At 44.3% G+C, this 20,229-nt stretch overlaps 1 protein-coding gene across 1 annotated transcript in view; it reads left to right on the top strand.

Annotated features, from left to right (window-relative positions):
• Positions 1 to 19,954, top strand: part of LOC141254032 (histone-lysine N-methyltransferase SETMAR-like) — an 80,918-nt gene extending 60,964 nt beyond the window's left edge. The window contains exons 2-4 of the mRNA XM_073671023.1: positions 18,354 to 19,406; positions 19,815 to 19,864; positions 19,934 to 19,954. Of these exons, the coding sequence (XP_073527124.1) occupies positions 18,503 to 19,406; positions 19,815 to 19,864; positions 19,934 to 19,954 (975 nt within the window). The 5' untranslated portion in view covers positions 18,354 to 18,502. The remainder of the gene's footprint in view (positions 1 to 18,353; positions 19,407 to 19,814; positions 19,865 to 19,933) is intronic.
• The last annotated feature ends 275 nt before the right edge of the window (positions 19,955 to 20,229 follow it).

The following is a 20,229-nucleotide window of genomic DNA, read 5'->3' as shown; positions in this document are numbered from 1 at the left end:
TCACCCTTCCCAATTGCCCTTGTGCAATGTGCTATGAAGATGCATAGCTGAGCGGTGGCATGATGCCACTGCTCAGCCATGCATCCAGGATACACCGGCAGTGAAGTCATCAAGGTTACCATTGGTCACAGGCAGCAGTTCTCATGCATGGCTGAGCGATCACATCATGCCACCGCTCAGCTATGCATCCAGCTGTAGCTGATTTGGGCTCTTTGTCCTGTCGGCGGACAGGTGAGGAATATAGTGTATTTTTATATTTATTTTGGAAATAATAAATGGGTAAAATAGGGTAGAGAGTGTTTGTTTCAAATAAAAGCCTATTTATTTCAATTAAAGGACTTTACTCTGTCTATGTCTTCTACATTTGACTATGGGGTTAGTAATGGGGGTGTCTTATAGACGCCTCTCCTTTACTAACACCTGGGCTTGATGTCAGCTGACATTACAAAACTGAGATCAAGCCCACAAATGTTAACCCCACTTGCCACTGCACCAGAGTAAGTGGGAAGAGCGAGGCTAAGCACCCAATTTGGCGCATCCTATTTGATGCACCATTTCTCTGGCAGCTAAGGGCTGATGTTCTAAGTCTGGTAGGGGGAAGCAATATCCATGGCCCCTTCCCTGGTTATTATCGTCACCCCACAGCTGTCTGTTTAGCCTTTGCTGGTTAGTAATTATAGAGGCTCCCTACATCATTTTCTTTTCTAGGGTCCCCTCCATAAACCCAAACCGTTTTTTTTTATTAATTTACAGTGGCGACCAAAAGTTTTGAATTTTTTTTAAAGTGTGATTACTTCTGTCTGGTTGTTGTGATGCCATTTCCCTGGTGATGAATTGAAAGTGCCTTAAGTTGTCATCATGCAAGACCTTAATTTTAACCAAAATGCTTTTGAATATAGGTATGGTCATTTCATTAAAGAAAACTGACTGCCAAAAGTTTTGCTTATACTATTTATTGATCACAACATAAAGAGTAATTTATTGCTTACAATGCCATGACGTAGTATTTTGTAGCATAACCTCTTGCTTTAATTACTGCATTACACCGACGGGGCATTGAAGCCACTAGGGTATTCAAGACATCTTGTGGGGTCTTGCTACATTCCATTTGCAAATATGCAAACAATTCATCTTTATTGCTATGGTTACGGGCCCAAACTCATCACCCTAATTCATCCCAAACGTGCTCTATAGGGTATCAGGTGATTGGCTTGCCCATTGCAAAAGCCGAACATTTTTCTTTGCTAACCAATTTTTGACTAAATTGGATGTGTGCTTAGAATCATTGTCACAATTACAAATTGCCATAGGCAAATAAACCCTAAACTCAAGACTCATAAAATGTAACTTTTATTAATTACTATTACATTTTTAGAGGAACATATTAAAACCCGCATGCAGTCAGCAGTGCAAAGGGACAGATAGCTATTATATCTCTCCTTATATTAGTCTCCTACCTATTACTGTTTTATAGTCTGTCCCAGTAGCATCACTCATATAAGAGTATCAGGATATACTTGAGGTGTGGCTGCAACCTACACTTATCCTATATAGTTTTCTTATATTGCCGACTGACACATTTAAAAGCACCCTAAAGCCTCCCCAACATGTTTCACCAGATATACTGGCGTCATCAGGGGATTGAGGCTATATGAGTGAGCACATGGATTGTTTGAACTTTTAAAGGTTTGGTTCTGATGTCACACCTGCAACTACCTATCACAAAGGTTTATACATTCAGCCAACAGATGGCAAAGGTCAGTACATAGTACCAATGGGAATTTCACTTATACTCCATTTTAGAGAACCATATTGCATCCCATTGGCTCACTCCTGCTTACCAATCCTACATAGTTATACATTCAGCCAATAGGTGGCAAAGGTCAGTACATAGCACCAATGGAAATTTCACTTATACTCATCTTCTCTCACTCCTGCTCACCAATCATACACATTTATACATTGGTTTTAACATGTGGCAGCATTACATTCTCCAGAATATCCTTGTACATGATAGCATTTGTAATTCCATTAATTTTATGCAGAGGGTCAGTGGCAGATGCAGAGAAGCAGCCCCAATCCATGACATTGACACCACGATGTTTCACTGTAGGTGTTTGGTACCTTAAATTATTACGCTTTCCTATTGGGCGGTGTAGCATCGGCGTCTCTGCCCTCTGCCAGGCAGAGACGCCATCCCTCTCACCACCGCGCTCCCTGCCCGACGTCCTCCAGCGCTCCTCTTCCTGCTTCTGCTGCCGGCGCGACTGTTACAAGAGGTGCAGCATGTCCTGGGTGAAGTCTACCATAAGCCAGCAAGAGATGCTGACAAAATGGAGGACCTGCTTAAGCATCTGTTGCAGGCACAACAGGCGCAGCAGACACAGCACCACCAGCTGCTCCAGCAACAGCAGGTGCAGCGGGCGCTGCACCAGCAGCGGAGCCAGCAGGTACAGCAGGAGACAAATATACTCCAGATACAACACCAGCAATGACAGATGAAACTCCGGGCAGTGAAGACCTGTGGTAGAACAACCGCCCCACCCCCACATCCAGGTGATGACTCACAATTCAGGAAGATGGTAAGAAGAGCATTACAAAAAATGACCCCAGGGTATGACATTTAGGCATTCCTGACTGTGTTTGAAAGGGTGGCGGAGCGGGAGAGATTATCTCCAGAGCAGTGGGTGGAGGTTCTTGTACCATATTTAACAGTGGAGCCACAGAAGACCTATTATGACCTGGACTTGCAAGACGCAAAAGAGTATGCAAAGTTAAAAACTGAAATTTTTTCACACTTGGGGGTAGCAATCTCTATCAAGGCACAGCGCGTCCACCGCTGGGCATATTACCGCGAGAAATACCCTCGCTCTCAAATATTTGACTTACTGCACCTGGTCCAAAAGTAGTTGTAGCCTGAGTCCTCTACACCGGCGCAGATGGTAGAGCGAGTGGTTATGGACCAGTTCATACATTCCCTGCCAAGGCCAATACAGGCTTGGGTTGTCAAGGGTGATCCCCGTGACGCAGATGAACTGGTCGAACTGGTTGAGAGGTACCAGGGGGCCGAGGGTTCCTTGGGAAGGCAGCCCACTGTATACTGGGGAACACACCAGGGGGCGGAGACCCAAAAAGGGGCAGGGCATCCAAGGAGACCAAAGAGGCGGGGGAGGTGATTTCCAAGGTTCATGCTGGAGAAATTATTTGTTGGAGGTGTCACGGCCAAGGCCATGTAGCTGCCCGATGTCCCCTGGCCTCTGAAAAAATGGACTGTAGCCTGGGATGTTGCTGTTCCTATTATGCCTACCCTGCCTGCAGTGTGGACTATCAGCCTGGTGAGGGGCCACAGTTGTGTCCCATGACCATTAATGGGGTACTGGTGGCAGGACTCCTGGACTCAGGGATCAGGGAGCTTGACTCTCATAAGGGCCACCCTCCCACACCAGTTGATCCTCGGGTAAAACGTGGGTGTGCTATGCATTCGTGGGGATGCCAAGGATTACCCTATAGCCAGAGTGACTATACACACTAACTGTTGGGGTGGGTCAAGGATCTTTTTCATTCGGTTATAATAGGGCAGGACTTCAGTCTATTCCTGGACTTGTGGAGGAAAGCGGGGGTGCCCAATGTCTCGGCCGGGAGCCGGTTACAACATGATGCATCACCATCACAGAGTCAGAGGCAGATGAGTTTCCCCTGTGTGTCCTTGCGGGTGATGAAAACAAAATGGTGACCCTGGAGGCCAAGGTTCCAGATTTGGGGGTGTCTGGGGAGAACTTTGGTACTGCGCAGATCCGGGATCTTACTTTGAAGTATGCCTTTGTCAATGTATCTGTAATCAATGGGGTTGCTCAAGTGCTGGGGTTGACACCAGGTTCCCAAATTTCTCACTTAATAGGGAACTTCTTTATCGGGTCACTAACCAAAAGGGGAAGTCATAGAGCAGTTGATGGTGCCGGGACCCAATAGGCGTAGAGTGTTAGACCTGGCCCATCCTCACATTTTGGGTGGGTATATAGGGGTAGACAAGACTTGGGAGCAGGTCCTACAGAGGTTCAACTGGCCTGGATGTCACCATGAGATTGTGAACTACTGTCGGTCCTGTCCCACCTGTCGGCTAACAGCTCCCATGTCCCATTTCCGGAGTCCCCTAGTACCATTACCTATCATAGAGGATCCATTTGACTGGATTGCCATGGACCTTGTCGGGCACCTGGTGAAGTCTGCCCCGGGGCAACAATACATCCTCGTAGTATTGGACTATGCAACTCGGTATCCGGAAGCGGTACCATTGAGAAATTCCTCCGCCAGAAGTATCGCCAGAGAGCTTGTACATATTTTCTCCCAGATGGGTCAGCCAAAGGAGATCCTGACAGACCAGGGAACTCCTTTTATGTCGAAGGTGATGAGGGAGTTGTGTAAGGCTCTCCAAATTATACAACTCCGGACGTTGGTATACCATCCGCATATTGACGGACTGGTAGAGATTCAACAAGACCTTGAAGTCAATGTTGAAGAAGGTCGTTGAGAAGGATGGGCGAGACTGGGATTGCCTACTGCTGTACCTGCTGTTATCCATTAGGGAAGTTCCCTAAAGCTCTACTGGGTTCTCGCCGTTCGAGCTGCTATACAGACGACACCCTCGGGGACTTCTGGACACAGCCAAGGAGACCTGGGAAACAGAGGTTGCACCCCACCGGAGCATCATCAAACATGTGGAACAAATGCAGGACCGGGTAGAGAGGGTGATGGCAATCGTGAAAGAGAGCCTTCTACAGGCTCAAGAAGCCCAAGCAAGGGTCTATAATCGGGCCGCAAGGTTGAGACAATTCAGCCCGGGAAACTGCGTGTTAGTGTTAGTAGTACCCAAGGTCGAGAGTAAGTTTCTGGCTAAATGGCAAGGGCCGTTTGAGATGGTCTAGAAGCTGAGTGAAGTTAATTACAAAGTCCACCAGCCAGGTAGAAGAAAGCCATATCAGATCTATCACATCAACTTGCTTAAGCCGTGGCAGGACAGGGAACCTGTGGAAGCTACGTGTCTAGGGGCCATTCCTGAAGCCAGGGGCAAGGAGAATGTTAAGCCTCGGTGTTATTGAGGAGTCTAAGAGTGGCTGGTCTGGCCCTATTGTGCTTGTACCCAAGCTGGACAGAGAATGACTCTTCTGTAACGATTACAGGAAGCTAAACGAAATGTCCAAGTTTGATGCCTACCCGATGCCCTGGGTCGATTAACGTATTGAGAGGCTGGAGCCTGCCAAGTACATCACTACCCTGAACCTGACCAAAAGGTACTGGAAAATTCTCCTTTCCCCAGGTGCCAAGGAGAAAACGGCTTTCTCTACCCCCGACGGGTGTTTTCAATACACCAGGATGCCGTTCGGACTACAGGGAAGCCCAGCTACCTTCCTGAGGGCCACATAAGAAATACGCTGCCGCTTACCTAGACGACATTGTAATTTTTTGCCCAGATTGGGGAACCCACCTGTAGAAGGTCCAGGCAGTACTGGATGCCTTGAGAAATACCAGGTTTACCATAAACCCAAGAAAATGCGCCATAGGCAGAGAAGAGGCAAAATCCTTGGGCTACGTTGTTGGAAGGGACTAAATAAAACCACAAATGAACAAGGTGGAGTCAATCCCGAATTGCCCGTAACCGGCCTCCAAGAAACAGGTACAGGCCTTTCTGGGAATCGTGGGATATTATCGGCAATATATCCCGAATTTCACCACTATAACGGCAACCCTAACCGAACTACTTAGAGGCACAAAGACGGCGATGGCCAAGTGGTCTCCTGAGACATAGGTCGCGTTCCAAGAACTGAAGCGCACCCTGTGTAACCAGTCGGTCTTGATTGCGCATCACTTCCATAAATAGTTTGTGCTCCACACGGACACCTCGGATGATGGCATAGGAGCCATCTTATCCCAAGAGGTAAATGGGAAGGAAAATCCCATTCTTTATTTCAGCAGAAAACTCTCGGCCTGCTAAAAGAACTATGCAATTGTGGAAAAGGAGTGCCTGCCCATCAAGTGGGTGGTTGATACCCTTAGATACTACCTGTTAGGCCGCAAATTCAGACTGGTCTCAGACCATGCTCCCCTAAGATGGATGAGGGAAAGGATGGGGAAAAATGCCAGAGTGACCAGGTGGATCCTGGCCCTCCAGGACTTTCGTTTTTCGGTGGAGCACAGGCCCGGGAAATTACATGCTAATGCCGATGCCCTTTCCAGACTTCCCTGTCAAAAGAGTGAAGGTATGACAAAGTCACTGGTAGCGTGTTGGAAGGGAGATATGTTTCACTGTAGCTGTTAGCCTCAGTGATGTGAAACATGAAAGTTTCTCCTGCAGAATTAGGTCTGTGAAAAGAACTATGCAATTGTGGAAAAGGAGTGCCTGCCCATCAAGTAGGTGGTTGATACTCTTAGATACTACCAGTTAGGCCGCAAATTCAGACTGGTCTCAGACCATGTGTAACATCCCTGGCGGCGTGCTGGCATGACTTACCACCTCCTACCATGCAAGACCGCCATCTTACCTATCAATCCAGGCTGCACACTTTGCTCCAGTACCTGCTGTGTCTCTTGTCTGTTTGCTTAGGGCAGCGGCGCGGCTACTGACTGATTCTTATAGTTACTGTGTGCGCACTCCTAATGCCTCCCCAGCCTATTGCTGTGAGTCACTGGATACTTAAACCCCCTCCACCAAGTAGGGGGTGCCTGAGCAACACTTTTTAATGTTGGCCTTTTTAATGGTCTTCAATGACCCTAACCCTGAGGCTTCTGCTAAAGCTTCCCTTCCCAATATCCTGGAGCAGTCCCGATGGGTGATGCGTGTAGGTAGCCAACCAGCTCTCCAGCTTGAAGAGACTGCTGCCCACACAGAATTCACATAGGATGACAATGCTCCTCAGAATACTTCTCTTCCCAAACTCAATAGGCAGTACAGACGTGCAAGTCATACATAGTAACATAGTTTGTAAAGCCGAATAAAGACTTGCGTCCATCAAGTTCGACCTGTTAGTTCTGTAATTGCTAAAGTTCATCCAGAGGAGGGCAAAAACCCCAAATGATTTAGCCAATCTTCACCTGAGGAAAAATTCCCTCCCGACTCTGAAACCAACAGTCAGAATAAATCCCTGTATCAACCTACTGTTTTATTTTATTTTTAAGTATATGCTGAAATCTACCTGGTATCTAGAAATGCATCCAGTCCCCGCTTGAACTGGTGTAGTGAATCCGACATTACCGTCTCCTCACTTAGTGAATTCCATATTCTCACTGCTCTTACTGTAAAGAACCCCTTCCTATGCTGGTGCTGAAACCTTTTCTCTTCCAGTCTTAGTGAATGCCCTCTTGTTACCGTAATATCCCTCCTTTTGAACAAATCCCGGGCAAGATCTCTATACTGTCCCCTAACATATTTGTACACATTTATTATATCCCCCCTCAACCTTCTCTTTTCCAGGCTGAATAGTCCTAGTTTTGCCAACCTCTCTGGGTATTGCAGTCCCTCCATTCCCTTTATTAATTTTGTTGCCCTCCTTTGTACCTTTTCAAGCTCATTTATATCCTTTCTATATATTGGGGCCCATAACTGAGCACAGTATTCCAAGTGTGGTCTGACCAGTGCTTTGTACAGTGGAAGAACAATGTTCTCATCCTTTGCAGCTATACCTCTTCTGATACATCCCATTACCCTGTTTGCCCTTACAGCAGCGGCCTGACTTTGGGCACTCCAATTTAGTTTGCTATCAATCAAGATGCCCAAGTCCTTCTCCATCTCTGAATTCCCCAATGATTTCCCATTCAGTGAGTACTGGTGACTTCCATTTTTCCTTCCCATATGTATGACCTTACATTTCTCCTCATTAAACCTCATTTGCCATTTAATGCTCCACCTACCCAGCTTATCCAAATCCATCTGTAGGTCTGCACTGTCCTCTTTTGTATTAATTGTTTTACATAACTTTGTGTCATCTGCAAATATTGACATTTTACTATTTATCCCGTTGACTATGTCGTTAATAAAGATATTAAATAACATTGGGCCTAGTACAGATCCCTGTGGTACCCCACTAGTGACGCTTACCCAATCTGAGTATATTCCATTTATAACCACCCTCTGCCTTCTATCCTTTAGCTAGTTAGCTACCCACTTGCAGACATTTTCCCCCAGCCCCATCATTCTCATTTTGTATACCATCCTATTATGTGGCACGCTATCGAACGCTTTTGAGAAGTCGAGATACACGACATCCACTGGTTCCCCTGATCTACTCGAGAGCTAACCTCCTCGTAGAAGTCAATCAGGTTTGTTTGGCAGGAGCGATTCCTCATGAATCCATGTTGGTTCGGGATTAAAAGATTATTAGCATCAAGATGCTCCGTAATTGCTTCTTTAATGAAGCTTTCAAAAATTTTGCCCACAACGGACGTCAGACTCACCGGCCGATAGTTTCCGGCGTCACTTTTCGCTCCCTTTTTGAATATTGGCAATACATTCGCCTGTCGCCAATCAAGTGGTACAGACCCAGTCTCAACAGAGTCCTTAAATATAAGATATAACGGTCTGTCTATCACATTACTTAGTTCCCTTAGTACCCGTGGGTGTATGCCATCAGGTCCTGGTGATTTGTTTATTTTAATGTTACTGAGGCGTTTCTGTACCTCAACTTGGGTTAGATTTGTTATACTTAGTGGAGGATTAAGCTTGTCACTTCTCATTTCTCCTGTTAGTTCTATTTCCTTTGTGAAAGTTGTCGAAAAAAAAATATTTAATAGATTAGCTTTATCCTCATCTTTCTCTATGATTTTGCCTTCCTCACTTTTTATCGGTCCAATATTATCCAATTTAATCCTTTTACTATTTATATACGTAAAGAACAGTTTGGGATTTGATCTACTTTCCGTAGCAATACGTCTCTCTGTTTCCTCCTTCGCTATTTTTATTTGTTTTTTACAGGTTCTCGTTTTTTCCTTGTAACACTTTAGTGCCTCCTTACTGTTTTCCTGTTTTAATTTCTTGAATGCCTCTTTTTTTGCTATTTAACGCCCCTTTTACGTTCTTGTTCAACCATATTGGTTTCCTCTTATTTCTGGTCCTTTTATTCCCATACGGTATATACCTCTCGCACTGAGTATTCAGAATTCTCTTGAAGGTTTCCCATTTACTATTCGTATTCCATTGATTAAGTACTTTGTCCCAGTCAATAAGTTGAAGGTTTTCTATCAGCTGATCAAACTTCGCCCTCCTAAAGTTTAATGTTTTTGTTGTTCCCTTATTGATAACCCTACTGAAGGGCATTTTGAAGTCGATAATATTATGATCGCTATTACCTAGGTGCCCCCCTATCTGTACCTTAGTTATTCTATCAGGCCTATTAGTCAATATTAAGTCCAACACGGCCATCCCTCTCGTTGGTTCCTGCACTAGTTGAGAGAGATAATTATCCTTAATATTTGTCAAGAACCTTTTTCCTTTCTGAGATCTACAGGTTTCTGTTTCCCAGTCAATATCCGGGTAGTTGAAATCCCCCATTACAATCACTTCATTATGTTTTGCTACTTTGTCTATTTGTCCTAATAGCAGATTCTCATTCTCCTCTGTTATATTTGGTGGTTTATAGCAGACCCCCAGTAATATTTTATTATTATTTTTTGCCCCCTCTATCTCTACCCACATGGACTCGACCCCCTCTTCTCCCTCTCCTATATCTTCCCTTAGTCTGGGTTTTAGACATGACTTTACATATAAGCAGACTCCTCCGCCTTTCCCCTGTTTCCGGTCCTTTCTAAATAAACTATAATCTAATAAATTTACCGCCCAGTCGTAGCTATCGTCTAGCCAAGCCTCTGTTATACCTACGATGTCATACCTCTCCTCCGATATAAGCGCCCGCAGCTCATGCGCCTTATTGGTCAGGCTTCTTGCGTTGGTCAGCATGCAAGATAAAACTTTGGGGTTATTTAGCATCCTATTCTTCTCTAACGATCTAACTGTACTATCCCCACCCCCCTCTCCACCCTCATTATATTCACTTCTCCCCTTCCCCCTTGCATGCCTCACATCCCACCTATTTCCTTGGTTTCCCCCCCCGTCTCTAGTTTAAAAATTCCTCCAACCTATTAGCCATCTTCTTCCCCAGCACCGCTGCACCCTCCCCATTGAGGTGCAGCCCGTCCCTACGGTAGAGCCTGTAGCCGACCGCGAAGTCGGCCCAGTTCTCCATGAACCCAAACCCTTCTGCCTTGCACCAACTCTTTAGCCACTTATTCACCTCCCTAACTTCCCGTTGGCACTCCTGTGTGGCTCGCGGGATTGGTAGTATTTCTGAGAAAACTACCTTGGAGGTCCTTGCCCTAAACTTCCTACCTAGGTCCCTGAAATCATTTTTAAGGACCCTCCATCTACCACTCACTTTGTCATTGGTGCCGATGTGGACCATGACCGCTGGGTCTTCACCAGCCCCACCCAGTAACCTGTCAACCCGATCCGCGATGTGCCAGACTCGAGCGCCAGGGAGGCAGCACACCGTTCGGCGATCCCGGTCTTTGTGACAGATTGCCCTGTCTGTCCCCCTAATAATAGAGTCACCCACTACCAGAACCTGTCTTGCCTGCCCTACACTTCCCCCCTCCCCCTCATTACTGGAGCATACACTCCCCCGGCGGTCATAGGATCTGTCGTGCTCCAATAATGCCGGTTCTGAACCAGCCTTCCTATACTTCTTCCCTCTATCCCTCCTAACTGTTATCCAGCTCCCTGCCTGTTCAGCCTGCACTTCCCCTCTATGCTCCACCCCCAGTATTGACTCATTGAGTGTCTGCTCGGTGAGCAGCAAACTCCGTTCCATGTTGTCGATGCTCCTCAGTATCGCTATCTGAGCACTTAGATCCAGAATTTGGGCTTCCAAGTGCACGATATGCTCACATCTCTCGCAGCAGTATGGATCCTCGAGCGGTTGCTCACGGAATGCATACATTGCGCAAGATGTACACTGCACGGCTCCGGCCAACATGGACGTCATTCTAAATATGGGGATACAGTCAGTATATATATACAAGTACAAAACACAATTATTTATATATAGGTGTATGGACGGGGATCAATTAGGGATGTGCAAGTGTATCAATTAGATATCGGCGAGGGATCAGTTAAGTATGGACGGGGGATCAATTAAGTATCAAGTATGGACGGGGGAATCAGCTAAGTAGGTCAGGTGGATTAATTAAATAAAAAGTAAAGTAAAGAAAGAATGAAATACAGTCAGCAATTCAGTCCTAAGTCCTCCCTTCCAAACTCCCTGAATCCAAAGTCACTCATAAACAAGACACACACTTACTTTTGTTCGCACTTACGCTCCGGACACACGCAGCTCGTTCACACTTGCAAACTAAGAGATTTAAAGAGTTTTTTTTTTTTTTTCTTCCTTTTCCAGCAATGTACCCTTCACCTTAATGCACTTCCAAAGGACTTGATGCCCAACCAGCTGCCCCTTATAAACCCTTAATTATGACCCCTTCCCCTTAATTAACCCCTTGTGAGTAAATCTACACCTCAGGATTTTAGTGCAATGTAGTTAACCCTTAAATACACAGGTAGTAAACTAAGAAACTAAAACTGTAGTGAGAAAATAGGTTTTAAAAAACCCAATAAATCTAAACAGGTAGAAAAGCACTGAGCAGGTCACAATGCAGCACACACCGCAATTCACACAGGTATTTTCTGCAGGATTCCCAATACCTCTTCACTGAAAAACAAGTCACACACTTACTTTCGTTCGCACTTATGCTCCGGACACACGCAGCTCGTTCACACTCGCAAACTAAGAGATTTAAAGAGTTTTTTTTTTTCCTTTTCCAGCAATGTACCCTTCACCTCAATGCACTTCCAAAGGTAAACCGTCACGCCAGGTTCTGTCCTCCCAAAGACCTCCTGTTCCCCAGCCTATTGAGGCAGCTACCCGCACAGAATCCATGAAGGGTGACCATGTTCGTCAGGCAAAGCAGAGGCCGGAACTCAGTCACAAAATCGGATTGCGGTCCCGCTGCGGTTGTTTGATATACCCTGACGGTCTCTGTCCAGCGAAGGTTGGAGAATCCCAAGACATTAGGCCTGTAGGAGAGGCTGCCCTTGGCATTAGTGTTTACTCTCCACAGGCTGTAACTGTCTCCGTGGCAAGTGAAGCCCTCGGATTAACCGGAAGTTTCGGGCGTAAAGCCTTGAAGAGTCGGTGTCTGATTCCCGTCCAACAACTCCAGAATTCGGTTTGGGCATTGTCAGCGAAAGGACGAGCACTACTTAGAAACAGTCAAAATATGTCTGTACAAATTAAGCTCCAGATTGGAGCAATACACAAGAAGAAGTTCACATTCCAGGTGTTGTCTGGTTTACCCACAGGTCGTCCAGAGCCGAGAGATCTAGTGCCCGCTCAGGTCTGGAGATCCGGCATGGTGTTTCATGGGGGACTGCTGAGGTACAAGGGGTGTCCAGTCCCCATATCTTCAGAACAGTCAGCAGTGTCTTCTTCTTCTTCTTCACCAGATCAGCTTGTCGCTAACTCGCTGTGCGCTGAAGTCTCCGAAGGAAGGGAAGCGGAGGCATTGTCCCCTCACAGTCTTGACGATTGAACCAATGATCTGGCTTTAGGCACCGCCCCGCCTCGCAGACGTGTCATCTCAGAAACCAGACTGAAGTTGGTCCCTAAGCAAGGATCGTCCATCTCTAACAAACTGGCAATAAGTCCATCAAGGCGGTGGCTACCTCCAAGTCTCTGCACCCTTCCAACCAGGCGGAGGACCTCCAGTTGCCTCCTGAATCCTCCGGGGTGCTAACTGATAACAAATGGAAAGAGACTTTTCTGCACCCTGAACCTGGTACTTCGCCCACTTCATCTAGTAAGCTTGGCAAAGTGTACATCAAGGCGGTGGTTACCCCCGAGTCTCTGCACCCCTCCAACCCGGTGGAGGATCTCCAGTTGTCCCGTGAATCCTTTAGGGTGCTACCCGATATTAACAAATGGAGAGAAACTTTCCTGTGTCTTGTTCCTGGTACTTCACTCACTTCATTTGTTGCTGAGGATGGCTCGATGGGAGGAAGCATCCTAGTCACCAAGATTGTGAGACCAGTTCCGTTCCCTCTAGTGGACAGAAGAGGTAATCTTCTAGAAGAGAAGTATCGGCCTCCAAATTCTCTGCAGAAAATCCTTGCAGGCTTGAAGAAGAGGGGGCGTAAAGGGGGAGGTACTGTTACATCCCTGGCTGCGTACTGGCATAGCTTACCACCTCCCACCATGCAAGACCGCCATCTTACCTATCAATCCAGGCTGCACACTTTGCTCCAGTACCTGCTGTGTCTCTTGTCTGTTTGCTTAGGGCGGCGGCGTGGCTACTGCCTGATTCTTATAGTTACTGTGTGCGCACTCCTAATGCCTCCCCAGCCTATTGCTGTGAGTCACTGGATAGTTAAACCCCCTCCACCGAGTAGGGGGTGCCTGAGCAACACTTTTCTTCAGAGAGGGTTAGCGGCCCAGATTTACAAGGGCCATGTTTTTAGTGGATGGTGAAGTGCAGGGCTGGAAGCCATCCAACATATCTCCCATCCAGGGAGTGGTTTGGGCTTTAAATAGCCAGCCTTTTCACTCAAGTGTTGGTCCGTGTCCGGAAAAACCTGCTCCAGAGAGGAGCTTGCATGTGCTGTGCTGAACCGTGAGTGACTAACCTTGAGTGTCCAGAACCCGGCCGATATAAACTAACCCGAAATTCAAAGAAACAGTGTTACTTGTCTACCTTCGCATACAGGCGAGCAGATCACTTTACCACTATATATATATATATATATATATATATATACAGTACAGACCAAAAGTTTGGACACACCTTCTCATTTAAAGATTTTTCTGTATTTTCATGACTTTGAAAATTGTACATTTCTAACCTTGTCAATGTCTGGACTATATTTTCTAATCATTTTGCAACTCATTTGATAAATAAAAGTATGAGTTTTCATGGAAAACACAAAATTATCTGGGTGACCCCAAACTTTTGAACGGTAGTGTATAAATAAATAAACATATTAGAATGTCTGGTTAATTAGGAGTCAAACGCACACATACAATATAAAAAGTGTGGCTATTAACAATATTTCCAAAATCTACCTCCGTACTCAGTGCGACACTTTATATGTTTGCATTTGCCCATTTTATAACAAAAATCAATAATAAATCCCAATGAATTTTAGTTGGGAATAGAAATGAGGAAATCAATCCACTGATAATCGACTTTGAGCTAATTTTCCTGAAATTTACAAGTCCTTGTGAATTTGAACAGTTTGTTATTGGATTGGCGTAGATCAGCCACAACAAAATGCCTGGCATCATTCGACGCACTGATCAAGAGTCACAGAGTGGGCTAATTACATCAGGCATGGCAAGGTGGGCTTCCCCATGTTTCTCTGCAGTTATCACATCACATGATTTAGCTCAGTCAAGCAGTGGGGATTATCACAGCCAGTGTAAAAGATGGGGCACACCAAAGCAGCACCGTTTTATGCTTTTACAGTGTAGGGATAAGAAGTCAGAAAGCACAGTTCATCTCACATAGTGACAGAAAAAGGACAAATTGGATTATGTTGTACTACTGTACCAATGCTGTTGAAGCACATTGAAAATGGGAGAGATGGTCAGTCTAAGAATAATAATCCAAGTGAGATTGGGAGGTGCTGTACCTGCATTGATATGTGACTGTGAAATTATTCATCTGTAATATATTGCAGTAACAGCACCTTAACCCCTTTCTGACATGTGACCTAATAGTACATCATGGTGACCTGGGCCGATTGGACCAATGAAGTACTATTAGGTCATATGGTGATCGCGCCCACACACAAGCGGTGCGGGGCGATCGCCGCTGGGTGTCAGCTGATAGTCACAGCTGACACCCAGTGCTATGTGCTGGGAGCGGTCCCGGAACATTAACCCCCTCAATGCTGCGATCGAAGTTGATCGCAGCATTGCAGGGGCAAGGGGAGGTAATTGCAATACTCAGCTCCTCTCCCAGCCTCCAGCGCTGTCTGCCGCGGCTTCCCGGATGTTGCCATGACGACCCGATGTCGTCATGACAACATCCGGGTCACCAGACAGCAGGAAGATATTTTGGTCATGCGCACTGCATGACCAAAGTATCTTCTGCATCTGCAGTGCTGACAGCCTGTATAGCACAGGGATGGTGCTCCATCCCTATGCTATGCAGGCGATCAGAATAAAAAAAGTGAAAGTCCCATAGTGGGACACAGAATAAAAGTCCAAAAAGTGTTAAAAAATTTAAAAAAATAAAAACAAATGTGTAAAAATATTAAAAAAAGTAAAAAAATTAATCCACCAAAAATAAAAATATAATGTACCCATCAATAAATATTATTATGAAAAAAAACAAAACAAAACAATAAAAGTAGACATATTTGGTATTGCCGCATCCAGAACGACCTGATCTATAAAACTGTCCCACTAGTTAACCCCTTTAGTGAACACGGTAAAAAATAAAAAAAAACGAAGAAGAAAACAATTCTTTATTATCATACCGCCAAACAAAAAATGGAATAACATGTGATCAAAAAGACGAATATAAATAAAAATGGTTCCGCTGAAAATGTCATCTTGTCCCACAAAAAACAAGCCACCATACAACTCCATCAGCCGAAAGATAAAAAAGTTATAGCTCTCAAAATAAAGTGAGGCAAAAAAATATTTTTTTCTATAAAATAGCTTTTATTGTGTAAGGGCACCAAAACAATGAAAAACTATATAAATGTGGTACCACTGTAAACGTACTGACCAGAAGAATAAAGCTACCTTATCAATTTTACCGCTGTGTAACAGCTGTCAATCATAAAAACCCGTTATGATTCTGGTATCGCTGTAATCGCACCAACCGAAGAATAAAGTCGTCTAATCACTTATACCGCACGAGGAACTCAAGGGTTAGGGTTGTGCTAGGGTTAGGGTTGGGCTAGGGTTAGGGTTAGGGGTTGGGATTAGGGTTGGGCTAGGGTTGGGGGCTGGGGTTAGGGTGGGGTTAGGGTTAGGGATGGGCTAGGGTTAGGGTGGGGCTCGGGTTGGGGTAAGGGTTAGGGTTGGGGTTAGGGTTGGGCTAGGGTTAGGGTTGGGGTTGGGGTTAGGGTTGGGCTAGGGTTAGGGTTGGGCTAGGGTTGGGTTTAAATTAGGGTTGGGATTTTTTTCAAAAGTAAAAAAAAAAAGATGACTATATGGCGACAAGTGTATAGCGCAAGTGCTCGCTACTTGAGTTTGCATCGGGTGCTCGCGTATGCACTGAATATCGTCGGTGCTTGAGTGACATGCTTGAGTCTCCGCCCCATATGCTTCATGGCCAAAAAACCTTGCTGGGATTGCCTGCCATGCACGAGCGATCCCTGCATGTTTTTTTTTGGGTGTATAATAACCGTGAAACATGCAAGCGGGGACTCGAGCATGTCACTCGAGCATGCGTGATACATGGTGCATACCCGAGTACCCGATGCAAACTCAAGTAGCGAGCACTTGCGTTCAAGACTAATGACAACTTATTCAATATGATGACCTAATGTTATCAAATTCTGTCTCGTACCTCTGGGTTCAAAATGTTCACTATACTCCTTGATAAAATCCTTGAGGGGCATAGTTTCCAAAATGGGGTCACTTGTGGGAGGGTTTCCACTATTTAGGCACATCAGGGGCTCTCCAAACGCGACATGGCGTCCGCTCTCAATTCCAGCCAATTTTGCGTTCAAAAAGTCACACAGTGCTCCTTCCCTTCTGAACTCTGCCGTGCGCCCAAACACTGTATTTTCCCCACATATGGGGTATTGGCGTACTCAGTAGAAATTGCACAACAGTTCATCATTTTTGTGGAAAAAGTTTGATTTTTTTATTTTCACGGCTCCATGTTATAAACTTCTGTAAAGCACTTTGGGGTTCAAGGTGCTCACCACACATCTAGATAAGTTCACTGAGGGGTCTAGTTTCCAAAATGGTGTCACTTGTGGGGGCTTTCCACTGTTTAGGCACATCAGGGGCTCTCCAAACGCAAGCAAATTTTACAATCAAAAAGTCAAATGGCGCTCCTTCCCTTCCGAGCCCTGCCGTGCGCCTAAACAGTGTTTTCCCCACATATGGGGTATCTGCATGCTCAGGGGAAATTGCAGAACAAATTTTGGGGTCCATTTTTCCTGTTACACTTGCGAAAATAAAAAAAATTGGGTCCAAAGTAACATTTTTGGGAAAAAAGTTAAATGTGAAATTTTTTTCTTCCACATTCCAAAAATTTCTGTGAAGCACCTGAAGGGTTAATAAAGTTCTTTAATGTGGTTTTGAGCACCTTGAGGGGTTCAGTTTTTAGAATGGTGTCACTTATTTTCTGTCATAAAGACCCCTCAAAGTGACTTCAAATGTGATGTGGTCCCTAAAAAAATGGTTTTGTAAATTTTGTTGGAAAAATGAGAAATAATAATAATAATATTAAAATTTGGTTCCAAAATTGTGCTGATGTTAAGTAGACATGTGGGAAATGTTATCTATTAACTATTTTGTGTGACAAAATCTTCAAAATTTTCACAAATAAACGCAAGTGATATCGAAGAAATTTTACCACTATCATGAAGTACAATATGTCACGAAAAAACAATCTCAGAATCAGGGGGATCCATTGAAGCGTTCCAGAGTCACTGTCATAAAGTGACAGTGGTCAGAATTGTAAAAATTGGCCTGGTCATTAAAGTGCAAACCACCCTCGGGGGTAAAGGGGTTAATGCCAATATTTGCTTAATCTTCACATGCTGCAATTGCAAAACAAGGAGGGTAATTTAATATCCTGTGTTCTAATTTTCATAGTAAAGAAGAATCCAGAAATTTAGACTTGTGTGCTACAGGCAGGGAAGCCATATATTTTCCTTTTAAATACAAATCACAAATCCTGAGTTTAGAAATTTAAAATCACCTGTCTACCTCACAAAGTTTGGGTTATGCTAAAAATGTTTTTTTTTTTTTTTTTACACATTTCTATGTTGTAGTAGTCCAATGTTAAACCAGCACACGCCAACCAAATACAGCGGCCAGTTGCAGGTTGCACCGAGTGCCTGTACCGATTTGAACAGTCATTCTGTACAGACAGATTCCCATTAACCCTCTCGATATATCTGATCACAGGACAATTTAAACTACCCTCTTGTTGATATACAAAATGTTGTAAGGCCACAGATAAATTCTTTCCCATAGGTTTACGAGGGGCGATCCAAAAGTAATGATAATCTGTTATTTCTATTGCACACAAAAATTAAAATAAAATGTTTTCTTCTCTCTTAGGTACCCACTAGTCCAGGAAAAAAAATCACTTAAATAGGCCACGATTCCCGGGAGCTACATTCATTTGAACAGGAACTGCCGAGGAGTGAACATCAAAATGGAAAAAAACGAGCTCAGAGCTGTCATCAAATACCTCTGCTTGAAAAGTAATGACTACCAAAGACATACACAGCGACTTGGTGGAAACATTGGGGGACTCTTCTCCTCCATATTCCACAGTTGCACGCTGGGCCAAGGAATTTAAGCAGGGAAGAACATCAACGGAAGATGAACATCGTGAAGGACGCCCATCCACGTCACTCAATGAAGAAAACGTGATAAAAGTTGAAGAAGTTGTATTGGCCGATCGAAGAGTGACTATCAGGCATGTAGCTGAGGTCACAGGGATCTCATATGGCAGTATTCAAAGAATCCTTGCAAAAGAATTGCATATGAGAAACGTCTCGGCGCATTGGGTGCCAAAAATGTTAACCGACGAGCAAAAGAAGAAACGAGTTGACATTTCAATAGCAAATCTCGAAAAGTTCCAAGCAGACAAGGAGAATTTTTTGTCACGTTTTTTGACCATGGACGAGACCTGGATCCACCACTTTGATCCCAAAACGAAACAACAATCGATGACATGGAAACGAGCCAACGAACCGACGCCAAAGAAATTCAAAGTGTCAAGCTCAGCAGCGAAGGTTATGGCGTCAATTTTTTGGGACGCTGAAGGAATTATTATGGTGGACTATTTGGAGAAGGGAGCCACTATTACGGGCTCCTACTACGCAGAACAAATAAGAAGATTGCGGGAGGCTATCAAGGAGAAAAGGCGCGGCAAACTCCGGGCTGGAGTGCTGTTTCACCGAGATAACGCGCCGGCTCACAAAGCTGCAGTTGCCATGGCTACCATTCAAGAAGCGGGCTTTGAGCTGGTGGAACACTCCCCATATTCGCCAGATCTAGCCCCCAGTGACTTCTTTCTCTTTCCTCGGCTCAAGGAACACCTCTGGGGCAAGAGATTTGACGACAATAGCGATGTGATAACCGCTGTTGGGGATTTTTTTGAGGGTCAAGATCAAGAATTTTTTTCGAAGGAAATTCTAAGTTTAGAAAAGAGATGGACTAAATGTATAGACTTGTTAGGAGACTATGTAGAAAAAAATAATAATTTTGACTATATTCATTGTGTTTAGTATTGATTATCATTACTTTTGGATCGCCCCTCGTATATATAGCAGAAAAATCTTCTATGATCGTAAGCCTCATCTTGTGGGTAAGTGCACCCTATATATTACAGATCACATTGGGTGCATTCTAACACATAAACCACATCTGTAATATTACAATTTATAAAAGATTCTATATTATTTGTACAGTTATTACTAGTGGCCGTAATGGTCCTCACCATGTTTATATAGGCGCAAATCTTACATTTCCGATCACCGCATTTAAAAAGACATGTTAACCATGTTTCAGAACACAATTTATTCATGTTGAAAGCTGAAGTAGATAACAATGTCCCCAAGGTAAAGCCCTGTCCTTAATTTTATCATCCTGATTTTAAATAGCTTTTTTCATTATATTAACTATTTAAGGAAATTCACAAGAATAGCTAGTAGCAAATGTGATATTTGAGATTGTATTTTTCTATTATGTTTTTTATGTAGCAATCCTTACAAAATGTAATATTCTTAACCCTTTTTAGCATTCAGAGTTTATAGTGTCATGCAGTCAATCTATCACAAATGATTTATTTTTCTCAAGTAAAATTAATAGCACAAGAGCAAGATCTAAATGTTCGAGTTTACTCCCCAACAGGGATGCTTTTAATAGTGTATTTTGGATGATTGCTAGAGGCAACTGAAATAGTATTTCCAGCAATTGGTTTTCT

Source organism: Phyllobates terribilis, unplaced genomic scaffold (assembly GCF_046119375.1).
Source record: "Phyllobates terribilis strain yellow unplaced genomic scaffold, ASM4611937v1 Scaffold_1__5_contigs__length_1240528914, whole genome shotgun sequence".
Lineage (NCBI taxonomy): Eukaryota > Metazoa > Chordata > Amphibia > Anura > Dendrobatidae > Phyllobates > Phyllobates terribilis.
The sequence above is the reverse complement of the archived record's forward strand: the minus strand, read 5'-3'. Positions and strand labels throughout refer to the sequence as shown.